At 34.9% G+C, this 12,884-nt stretch overlaps 2 protein-coding genes across 2 annotated transcripts; one reads left to right on the plus strand and one right to left on the minus strand.

Moving 5' to 3' along the window:
* The first annotated feature begins 630 nt into the window (after positions 1–630).
* On the plus strand, positions 631–1,470 carry LOC104898694 (60S ribosomal protein L12-1). Its single transcript, XM_010685798.4, has one exon. It carries the CDS (start codon positions 768–770, stop codon positions 1,266–1,268), a length of 501 nt encoding a protein of 166 aa, XP_010684100.1. The 5' UTR covers positions 631–767; the 3' UTR covers positions 1,269–1,470.
* A 9,723-nt stretch (positions 1,471–11,193) lies between these two features.
* LOC104898750 (uncharacterized) lies at positions 11,194–12,141 on the minus strand. The gene has a single exon (XM_010685852.2). The coding sequence runs from the start codon at positions 12,139–12,141 to the stop codon at positions 11,194–11,196; it is 948 nt and encodes a 315-aa protein (XP_010684154.1).
* Between the last annotated feature and the right edge of the window lie 743 nt (positions 12,142–12,884).

The raw sequence follows: 12,884 nt of genomic DNA on the forward strand, positions 1-12,884 counted from the left end.
TCTTCCTTATTACTATTCCTACAGATATCAAGTAGGATCAATTTGTGTGGGGTATCGGGTGGGTAAAGTAGGAGAGAGAAAAGGGTTAAGATAAATAAACAAATAAAAAGGGGATAAAGTAGGAGAGAGAAAGGGAGTAAAATTGAATTAATAATGTAATGATGGATCATATGATAGGGACATGAGAGGGTAAAAAGGACAAAAAAAATCCAAATAAGGAATAAAGTAAAAGAGAGATGATTTTTTAAAAACGCACTTAAACAAAGAACGGAAATATCTGTAGGAAACGGAGGGAGTAGTATGATTCTAATATAACCTTTAACTTTGCAAACCTTCTAAAACAACTTAAAGTGAAAACTCTCACCAAACACGCCCTTCACCAATATAACCACTTGATCACAATTCACAACCCGAATTCCATCCAACATCCCAAACCATCCCCATCCCCATCCCCATCCCCATCCCCATCCCCATCCCCAAACACTACTTAGTTACTTACATTCCAAAATCAACCCAAAATAACTTTAGTAAAAAGATCCTCAATCAATCCTCATTTCCAGCCCAATCCCCCCATAAGAAAAACACACAAACACAAATAGGTGACAATAATAGGCCCAAAACAAAACATAACAACAAATTCACATTCATCAAAACCCTAACCCTATAAACTCTTCCCCAAAAAAAAAACCCTAATCATTTCCTTCCCCTCCATCGCCGCGCACATACAAACCACACTCACATACTCCCTTACTTTCTCTCTCCTCAAAATGCCGCCAAAGATCGACCCATCTCAAATCGTCGACGTCTTCGTCCGAGTCACCGGCGGTGAAGTCGGTGCCGCGAGTTCACTCGCCCCAAAAATCGGTCCACTCGGTCTCTCTCCTAAGAAAATCGGAGAAGACATCGCCAAAGAAACCGCCAAAGATTGGAAGGGTCTCCGAGTTACCGTTAAACTTACCGTTCAAAATCGTCAAGCTAAAGTTACCGTTGTACCTTCTGCTGCTGCTCTCGTAATCAAAGCTTTGAAAGAACCTGAACGTGATCGTAAGAAGGTTAAGAATATCAAACATACTGGTAATATTTCTCTTGATGATGTTATTGAAATTGCGCGTGTTATGAAGCCTAGATCTATGGCGAAAGAATTGAAAGGTACTGTTAAAGAGATTTTGGGGACTTGTGTTTCTGTTGGTTGTACTGTTGATGGTAGTGATCCTAAAGATTTACAGCAGGAGGTTGAAGATGGTGAGGTTGAGATTCCTGAGAATTAATTTTGTTTTGGGTTTTGGAAAATCCCTAAATTTATTGTTAAATTAGGGTTTTTGATGGATGAATTTTGCAGTGTCAGGAGGAGAAAATATGAGTTATATTTCGATCTTTTGATTATGTTTCTTCTTCATTCCCTTTTTTATATTGCAAATGTTATCGTGGATAATGTTGGCGATTATTTATACAAGTTTTTAGTTGAGATGAGTTTAGCAATTTTGCAAATGGTGGATTGCATTTTCTTTATGCAGTATTTTATCATTTTGGTTGCTTAATTGGAATATCATCTTAGTTTATTTACCAAATTTCATTAACTATTAAATTTAGATGAATGTCCTTGTTAAATTTAATTCTCGATATTAAAGTCTTAAGATGTGAATTCTTTATGTGGGTTGATGTTGATTCGAATCAATTGTTGAAGCTCTACATTGGAGTATTGATGATGAATGCTTTAATCAAATTATGGTGGATGTTTTGGGGGTAGGGAATATTGTGCAAATTCCTGGAAGGAATTCGAAATGGGGAATAAAGAACGTTGATATTGATTAATGAAATAATGTTGCTTAAAAGTTACAATTTTTGTATTTTGGAAATGAAATGTAGTATAGAAAGTGAGTGAATTTGGGATTGATATGAATTTTTTGATACCGGGGAAGAATTAGGCAAAGCTTTCAACTTTCAAATGCTTAGCAATGAATAATTTTTGTATATAGAAAGAGAAAATCTTTTATCCACCACTAGTAATGGTGAATTTATCCTACTCAACTCCAACTTATGTCACAGCAGTTTTTTAATATTTTGTCACATCGGCTTTCCATTACTTTGATTCATTCTATACTTTACAGACTACATTTTAAATTGATTTTACAAAAAAAACAAAAAAATAAAAAAACAAATTGTGAACTTTTAAATAGCTAGAAATTTAACTCCTAACATGTCATAGTTTTGGATGGAGTTTTTGATTATCAAATTCAATATTATTGCATAATGTTTGCCCAAAAATATCAAATTCTTTGCTCAAGATTCCTCTTAAGACTACTAATATTCATACCCTAACAAACTCAATTTAAATGAAATGAAGTACATGCACAAATGTAAGGTCATACTCTTCGTAGCTCATGTGTGCATGGAGTTGCATGAGCTATTGATCTCGTCCTATCGGAGATCTATTGTGAATTTGTGATCTTGTCCACGAGAGAGAGAGAGCTTGTGTATCTTTTCAATTTTCATTCATCAAGACGTTTACTTGTTTGGATAAGGTTCTGGGAAAAGGAAATGGAGGAGAGACGAATTCATATTCTCTTCATCTTTAATATCATTCTCCTTTATTTTTCATGTCCCTCCTTTCCCTCTTATATTGTTATTTGAATAAAGTGTACGTCTAAATAAAGTACTTCCTCCGTTTTCTTTTAGATGTTACACTTTTTAAATCACGGAATCCTAGGTAATTTTTGGAGAGGAGAGAGATAGAGAGAATGAAAAACAAAAGGGTCCCATGTGAACGTGTGATAGGAGAGAGATAGAGAGAAGTTATTACCCAAAATAAAAGTGTAACATCTAATTTAAAACTTCTCAAAATAGAAAGTGTAACATATAAAAAAACGGAGGAAGTACAAGTTCATAAGACTTGCATAGCATGCTTTAGCGATCTTGAAGCTATTTCTCATGGAGTATATATTAGGATCAGGGATGGCAAAAGTTGAATCAATCTGGTAACTCGATCTAAATTTAACTCTAAGTTTTCGGATTTGGGTTGAGATTTCCGACAAGAAATAAAAAGTGGGTCAACCAACCCAATCTGAAACATTAGTGGGTTGACCTTTTGAAACCGAAAATAACCAAAACAACCTGATTTATAATTTGAGTTAAGTTTCGGATTGGGTCAACTTGTATTAACTCGATTATAACTTATGGCATCTATTTCCTAATTATAAACTTGTACAGGGCCAATACTATATCTTAATTTTAAACCGTGGCTAATTTTATGACTTTGAAGTCTGAATCTTTGTATTAATTGACATTCGAAGTTAGAATTTACAATGCTTTAATTTTATAATGTATAATTATTGCAACTATAAAATATACTTCATAATTGAGGTAATATTGAGTTTAGGAATGACAACGGGTCGGACTTGGACCGGATTATGCATAATCCGACTCCGACCCTACAGAAAGCCGGATTTTAAATTTGAGTCCGACTCCGACATCCGACCCGACTTAAAATCTGAACATTCGACTCCGAGATCCGACCCGACTTAAAATCCGAACATCCGACTCCGAACCTGATCCGACTTATTTTTCTTCTATTTTTTTTATAATAGAATAGTCTTCTATAATACAATAATTTAATAATTGCAATTTATTCTAATCATCATATGAAAATCTTATATAGTACAAATAATCTAATTATTACTATTATTTTTAACAATCATTTTTTCTATGGGAAAATCCTATATAATACAATTGGCTGAAAGTCGAAGTCAGATTATACATAAATAATACATTACATAAATAAGAAAAAAGGATTGATTGACTCGAAGTCGGAGTCGGAGTCGGAGTCGGAGTCGGATGTCGGATTATTTTATGAGATCCGACTCCGACCCTCCTCCAACTCGGAGTCAGATTTTTTAAACGGAGTCGGAGTCGAATTACTTTTTTGTCGGAGTCAACTCGGATTTTTTTCCTTCGGATCAGAGCGGACTAGGGTCGGATTCGGACTGGATTGCCATCCCTAATTGAGTTGTCGTGTTCTACTTTTCATGTGTCACGTGTTTGTTCTCATAGGGTCTTGGAGGAAAGGGAAAGTGAAGAGCTTTGCCTTTACAATTAGGCAACTGGGGAAACTTTCCATGGATATAAATACACTTTGCAACTAGCCAAGATCTCTTGTAAATTTATAGAGAGCCTCCACGTTCTATAAGTATGAGACAAATATTTCCTTATATATCTAATATATCTTCTCGGGATAATATTAACCCTTTGTATAGTCTTCAATATAGGAGGGAAAGGAAGCGGAAGGGGAGAGGAGGGGAGTCCATTCCTGGTATGGGGAGTCTATTCCTGATATATTTGGGTGTACCATGCTCATATTACACCCAAGGGCAGTTTTGTAATAAATTCTTGAAATGAGTAAAATTTTACTCATTTTAATCACTTGTTTCTCTCCCTTCTTTACTCTTCTTCTTATATTATTTCTTCTACTTCCATTTTCTATTTCCTCCATTGTTTCTCTTACCTCTAATCACTCCTCCATTGATTCTAACCTCCGAATTATTTTCCCCTCAATCGTATCTGACCTCTAAAATATACATCCTTAATTGAAATCAATGAATATCAAAAATTAATATTTGAGCTTTGAATTTCATTAATGGCAGAATTAATTTTAGAATTGAAAATTCAAACTAGAGTGTCCAATATTCTTCAATGGTGGAATTAGTGATCGATAATGCAAAAGATGATTTGGTAACCATAGTTTAAGTTTCTCTTGCTTCCATTGTTTCTCTTACTCCAATTTTTTTCTCTCTTCCATTGTTTCTCACCTCCAATCGTGGTCAACTATATTGATGGACAATAAAATATGATTTGCGAAAGTTGGGCTTTATCAACGTCAAAAACAAAAATTGAAGATTCAAAGTTCAACAATAGTGGACTTAGTTTCACATTTGAAATCAATACGACAGTTGCAAAATGAGCAACTTGTGCTCATTTGAGAAAATCAGAGAAAAATGTTTGTTCATTTTGGGTAAAAGTGTTTCCTCAATTTTCTTGAATGAATAGAAATCTTTGGTCATTTGAGGAAGTCTGTTCATTTTGGCAAATGAGATAAGTGAATAGAAGTAAGTAGAATTTTTCTCATTTAGAATATATCACATGAGCAATGAGCAAAAAGTAATCTTGGTGTACCATGAGCAATGAAGTTGTATTGGATTCTTGGGTAAGTTCACACAATCCGTTTTAGAGGTCACGTGTTCAATACTTACATTTACATAATGCTAAAATTTTAAATTGAGGGGTTGACATGAATATGGAGTATTTGCATTGGAGATTTAGAGAAGAATGTCACGTGGCATATAGACTTTCGTAGGAACGTTTTTTCATATATTAGTGTAGATAGATTGCAAAAATTAAAAATAAGCTTGCTATGATAAGAGGTTTTAGATGTGTCGTTAAAGCACCAATGATCAATTTTCAAACTGTATTTATAACTTCAAACAAAAAATTATTGAGAAAGTAAAGGCAAGTTAAGTTTTGATCCACAAGGAAATTGTGATTAATTAAAGTCTAAACAAGCTGAAATTGCCTAATTGAAAGGTAGTTAGGGTTTTGAAATGGTTTACTAACAAACTACAAAATAAACTATGACTTAATGAAACAAGAAAATAAATGATGGGTATAAAATATCAATGAGAAAACACTAGGGTCAAGGCTACTAACATGAATCAAACAGAAAGAATGGTTATCAATGCAATTGCGGGTTCAAAAGCTATAATTATGCAAGGTTTAACTCTCCTATAAAATAATTAAGTTCTCTCTCGAATGAGCATAATATTAATCGTTTAATCACCCAATTAAATCCTATCTTGAGTGGTGTTTAGTTAATTAAATAGGAGATTAAATAAACACGAAAAATCACTAATAGCAGGATTCTCTTATTTTCTATCCAATATCTTGGCTTAGAAATTAAGTTGATTTATGGGGATAAGGTTTTGGTTCAACATTCGATTAAGAATGCTTGTAACCAATATAACAAAGTAAACATGTGATAAATATATATCTTAATGCCTCAAAATACTAAAATCAATGCATAATCTTCATCAAATCAGTACAATTACATTAACAACCAAAGAAAAACCCTAATTCATACTTCCACCTAGATACGAAAAAGAAAACTACTCACTAATCATGGGATTCATATAAGAATATGAAAATTATAACTATAGGGCTAAAAATGATTAATTAAATGTTAAGGGAAGAAAAAGTAATAATTGTGGAACTATAAAGTATAAATCTATCTATGAATAAAGAAAGAACATTAAGAAGAAGAATGAAAACTGAAAGTTGCAATCTTGAATTAATCAAAATATCTTAAAAATGGAGAACTTAATAACCTTTAATCTCAAAATCTCAAGAACTAAAATAAGGCAATGTATTTTTCTCTCTAGCATAAATCCTAATAAACATTCTAAGTGTAATGACAAAACATAATCTGAAATATATCTAACTAGAGTTTTAGTTGACATGAGGCATCATAAAATAATTATGAAATATGATAGGTGCAGGTGCACCTATTCTTCAATCTTTCCGTCATTTGGCTTCCGCAAAGCGGTGCGGGAGCACCTCAGAATATGGTGCGGGCGTGCCATAGCAACAGTGGCGGAGCTTATATGGGGCACAAGGGGTCACATGACCCCTTGAATTAATTTATTTTTTTTAAACTAATTTTCGTAAAAAAAAAAACCAAAAATTCAGCGCCAGGCGCAAGCAAGCAACGTTAACCGCTAGAAAAGAGGAAACTTTGGTTCCTGTACTCCTGTACTCTTGTCTGCCACTTGCAGGCTTAGTTTTAACTTTATTAATGAGAGTGGGTCCCAACTCCAAATTCCTATCAGATTTTCAATTAAATCAGCCTAAAAAATTAAAAATAATCTTGGGTATACCATGAGCAATGAAGTTGTACAGGATTCTTGGGTAAGTTCACACAATCGGTTTTAGAGGTCACGTGTTCAATACTTACATTTACATAATGCTAAAATTTTAAATTGAGGGGGTTGACATGAATATGGAATATTTGCATTAGAGATTTAGAGAAGAATGTCACGTGGCAGCACATAGACTTTCGTAGGAACTTTTTTCATATATTAGTGTAGATAGATTGCAAAAATTAAAAATAAGGAAAATTGCTATGATAAGAGGTTTTAGGTGTGTCGTTAAAGCATCAATGATCAATTTTCAAACTGTATTTATAACTTCAAACAAAAAATTATTGAGAAAGTAAAGGCAAGTTAAGGTTTGATCCACAAGGAAATTGGAATTAATTAAAGTCTAAACAAGCTGAAATTGCCTAATTGAAAGGTAGTTAGGGTTTTGAAATGGTTTACTAACAAACTACAAAATAAACTAAGACTTAATTAAACAAGAAAATAAATGGTGGGTATAAAATATCAATGAGAAAACACTAGGGTTAAGGCTACTAACATGAATCAAACGAAAAGAATGGTTATCAATGCAATTGCGGGTTCAAAAGCTACAATTATGCAAGGTTTAACTCTCCTCTAAAATAATTAAGTCCTCTCTCGAATGAGCATAAGATTAATAGCTTAATCACCCAACTAAATCCTATCTCGAATGGTGTTTAGTTAATTAAATAGGAGATTAAATAAGCACGGAAAATCACTAATAGCAGGATCCCCTTATTTTCTATCCAATATCTTGGTTTAGAAATTAAGTTGATTCATGGGGATAAGGTTTTGGTTCAACATTCGATTAAGAATGTTTGTAACCAAAATATCAAAGTAAACATGTGTAAATATATATATCTTAATGCCTCAAAAAACCAAATTAATGCATAATCTTCATTAAATCAGTACAAGTACATTAACAACCAAAGAAAAACCTTAATTCATACTTTCACCTAAATGCGAAAAATAAAACTACTCACTAATCATGGGATTCATAAGAATAATATGAAATTTATGACTATAGGGCTAAACATGATTAATGAAATGTTAAGGGAAGAAAAAGTAATATTTGTGAAACTATAAAGTATAAATCTATTTACGAATAAAGAAAGAACATTAAGAAGAAGAATGAAAACTGAAAGTTGCAATCTTGCATTAATCAAAGTATCTTAAAAATGGAGAACTCAATAACCTTTAATCTCAAAATCTCAAGAACTAAAATAAGGCAATGTATTTTTCTCTCTAGCATAAATCCTAATAAACTCTCTAAGTGTAATAACAAAACATAATCCGAAATATATCTAACTAGAGTTTTAGCTGACATGAGGCCTCACAAAATAATTCTAAAACATGATAGGTGCATGTGCACCTAATGAATATGCAATCAATTCATTTCTCACCAAAGGCTCTCCTTTTAGGTTTCAGTAGCCTTACAATAGCCCTACAACCCCAAACCCGAAGGTAATTGAGATTAGGCCTCCTACCAAACCAAAGTTCATATGGGGTAACCTTGTTCCTTTTATTTGGAACCCTATTCAAAATATAGCAAGTCGTTAGCATGGCTTCACCCCAAAACCCGTTACTTAAAGAACCCGGGTTAGATAACATGGAATTGACCATTTCCTTTAAGGTCCTATTTTTCCGTACCGCAATCCCATTTTGTTGTGGTGAGTACGGAGCGGTAGTTTCATGAATGACTCCAATTGATGAAAAATAAGTTGGATCATAATATTCCCCACCCTTATCAGTCCGAAATCGCTTAAGCAATAAATTAGATTGTAATTCGACTTCGGTCTTATAAATCTTAAACTTATCAAGCGCCTCATCTTTAGAAAACAACAGGTACACATAACAAAATCGAGAAAAATCATCAATGAATGTTATTAAATACTTCTTATTTCCCAAAAATGGTGTGCTATGAAAATCGCACATATCACTATGCACCAATTCTAGCTTGTTTGATTGCCTTTGAACACTACGAAAAGGATTTCTTGTAATTTTGTTTAACATGCATGTTTTACACTTCTCTACATTCATGTCAACTTTAGGAATTAAACCTTCTTTAGACATATCATATAGTCTATGATAATTAACATGACATAAACGATTGTGCCATAGAGAAGAAACATCCACCATGTAAATAGAATTCACACTTTTATAATCAATTGAAAGTTTAAACATATTATTACAAAAGTATCCTTGTCCTACAAATACACCACCCTTACTTAAAATAAACTTATCGGCCTCAAACACCATTTTGAAGCCGTACTTGTTTAGTAAGCCTCCGAACATCAAGTTTTTCCTAACTACGGGTACATACACAACTTCTCTCAAAGTCAAAGTCTTCCCGGAAGTGAGGAGCCAACTCCACTTGGCCTACGCCTTTTGCCTTTACCATGGAGTCATTTCTTGTTATTTGAGTACAAACACTTAAGCAACTACAGGGGGGGGGGGTGAATTGTAGTTGGGGAGATTTTCTAACTTTTTGCCGAAATAAAAGAATGTTTATCTAAGAAAGAGATAAATGCATAAACTAGAAAGAAATAAGAAAACGTGAATTTTTACATGGCAAACTTCCTAGGGCCAATAGGAAGAAAAACCTTGACCACTAGGGATTTTGACTCAATTTTCTCTAATAAATTTAGGCCAAAGGACTCTCTTTTGTACAACCTAAACTCGGACCTACTCTGTTCCTCTAGAACCTGGTTCCCTATCAACTTGTTCCCCCTAAACAATTGACTTTCTCTCTTGACTTCACTCGAAGTCTTTTCTCTTTCTCTCTTTTCTCTCGAAACGATTACAGATTTTGATTCACTCAACTCAATCTCTAATACACTGAGTAATAATGAAAGAAGAGTAAAACCGAATATACTTTCACAAAAATATTACATTAAAAATTCTGAAGCATACATTCTAAGATCGTTACACAAAATTATTTGTAGAAGACAATCTTTCCCATGATCTTCTCCACGAACATAGTGGAGCTGATTTTCAGCCTTACTCCTTCCACGATCTAGCCGTTGCAATCCGTTGGAAGTTATGCGGTTGATTTCCACACCTTCCGCCATTATCACACGCGCATCCATTATCCCACGCCTCAGAAGTAGGTGGGTGGTTGTGGTTCCTAAAATCTAGGAACTACTTCACCTATCCTATTTAGGCGCTGTTAGTTGGTGCCTTTGAAGGCTACTTATCACGTATCATTTTGAAATAGCTGCGCACAAACTAACTTCAAAGAATATTAAGGAATCACATAATTTCACAATATATACGTCCATAATATAAACTGTTTATAACAAACACAAATAAGGTTTATAACATAATTTTTGATTAACCTCCTAATCAGTTCTCTATAAGTTATTAAACATAATATTTGTGATATCTAAGAGATAATAATACCTAAAAGAAACTAACAAATCTAGATTAGAAAATAAACAAAACAAAGACGACTAAATTTAATAACATAAAATTAAACTAATAACACACGAACAAAACGAAACTAATTTTACCAAAGTTAATTATTTGTCATTATCAAAATAGTGAAACAACATTTCCCATGTACAAGACCGTCCATCATCCAAAGCTTGATAAGTTTCGAAAAAGTGACGATCTTTACACACATGCCTTGATGCCCCAGAGTCCACCCACCAAGAATTAGGGATGGCAATGGGTCCTGGACTCGACCCAAACCAAACCCGCTAGGACCTGACCCATTTATAAGGTCTGGGTCCAGAAATTTTAGACCCAATGGGTCCGGGTCGGGTCTGGGTCCCGAAGAGCATGTGTCGGGTCTGGGTCCGGGTCCACATATGGTAGACCCGCCCCACGGACCCATTTACATATTAGATTTTTTTTTTTTTTTTTTACCTAAACTCTAAAATTTTATGAGTTGTGATTTTGTGAACTCATTAGTGTTGTAACTCCACAAAGACATGTAACTTTATAAGTTGTAACATTTTAATATTTATGAGTTAATTCTTAAAATTTTATTTAGAGAATGTTTTAACCATGGATACAAGAACCTATATATATTAGGGCGAAATTTTTTAATTACATATATTAAAAAATGTGATGAAAACTTAAAACTAAGAAGGACCCATTTAGGACCCAATAAGGACCCATGGACCCGCTAGACCCAACAAATCTGGGTCTGGGTCTGAAAAATCTAGACCCAATGGATCTAGGGCGGATCTGGGTCTGGGTCCAGGTGGACCCGACCCAGACCCGACCCAGACCCGACCCATTGTCATCCCTACCAAGAATCATCATCCTGCACCACATTGATTTCAGAAATCATTGCAATAAAATTCCTTTCTTCATTTAAAGAAACATCATGTGCAAACGGACCTTGATGAGGATCAACCTTAAGATGATCCTTGTTCTTCTTAGGCAAAGAGGGACAATTCCTCTTCATGTGAGAACCACCACACCCCCCACAAGACATGGTCTTGCCTTTTTTCTTATCATTCTCGGGGTGATTTTTGTTGGACTTCCATGGGGGTTTCTTGGACTTTTTAGTCCAACTTGATTGTCCTTCTTCCATCATGTTGATAGAAGAAACGGGACCATTTTTAGGGTCCTTAGAGACATCTTGAGACCGGATGCCCTCCTCAATTCGGAGATGGGCACCCAAATCTACCAAGGACATAGTCTCCTTCTTATGTTTCAAAGAATTCCTAGTGTCCTTCCAAGATGGGGGTAATTTGTCAATGATGGATGCAACCGAGAATGATTCATCCATCACCATACCTTGTTGTCTAATTTGGTTCAACATATGTTGAACCTCATGAAATTGCTCCATGACGGAACGACCATCAATCATTTTGTAAGAATTAAAATTGCTAACTAAAAATTTCTTACTTGATGCGTCCTCCGCGACGTACTTTGCCTCAAGAGCGCCCCAAAGTTCTTTGGCGCTCTCCACGTATTGGTAAATATCGAACAAGGTGTCCGACATGGCGTTCAAGATATGGCCTCGGCAAATGTAATCATCATTTTCCCACTTTGTTCTTGCACGCGTTTCCTCCGGGGTTTCGGTTTTCCCCTCTTCCGGCAATGGTGGCATGGGGGTGCTAAGAACATACACCACATTCAATGTGGTCAATAGAAAATGTATCTTCTTTTGCCAACGACGATATCCAATCCCTTCAAACTTATCCAATTTCTGGAAATTTGTAGTTATTTCTTTCAAGGAAGCCATCACTCAAAGGTTTAAAATTCTTGTAGATTGTTATATGTCTAAGTAGTATGAGTATCTTGTGGGAAACCGGATGGTACTTCCAAGCACGTAATGATACACTTTCCTACAAGAATTTTACCGACCCACTATGATCAACAAGGTTCACGGTAAACTCCTGTGAGATACAAAGAAGATTCAATGAAGTTTGGTTGATGACAAACTACATTCACTACAATGTGTTTGAAGGATGTGTTTTACTTTGAACAAGGAGAGAAATCTAGAAATGAATCTCCTTAGGCAAGTTTGTGAATGAATCTAACCACTTTCAATATGTGACATCTTCATATATATACCTTAGAAGATTTACAGAAGAAAAGACTGAAAGCACGCAACCATTTAGACGAAAAGACAAGCACCAATTCGCAAAACGAATCAGTTCGTCAAACAAACGGACGAACCGGAGCTAGCGCTCTTCTTTGGAGCTGGCGCTCCTCAGTGGAGCGGGCGCTCCAAGGAGGAGCGAGCACTCCTCAGCCTGCGGGTTGGAGTTTGCTCGCAATTCCAAATCCCTGCCGGATTTGTGCGGACGCTCTACTTGGAGTGAGCGCTCTACAACGCCTTTTCGTGATTTCCTTCTAACTAACTACGTTTCATTACGCCACAACATCGAAACGCAAACATCACATATTAACAACGAACACATTTAATTATAAATGTTCTAACAAACTTAAAGTGTATAACTTCTTACTATTAAAGATATAACT

This window comes from Beta vulgaris, chromosome 7 (assembly GCF_026745355.1).
Source record: "Beta vulgaris subsp. vulgaris cultivar EL10 chromosome 7, EL10.2, whole genome shotgun sequence".
Lineage (NCBI taxonomy): Eukaryota > Viridiplantae > Streptophyta > Magnoliopsida > Caryophyllales > Amaranthaceae > Beta > Beta vulgaris.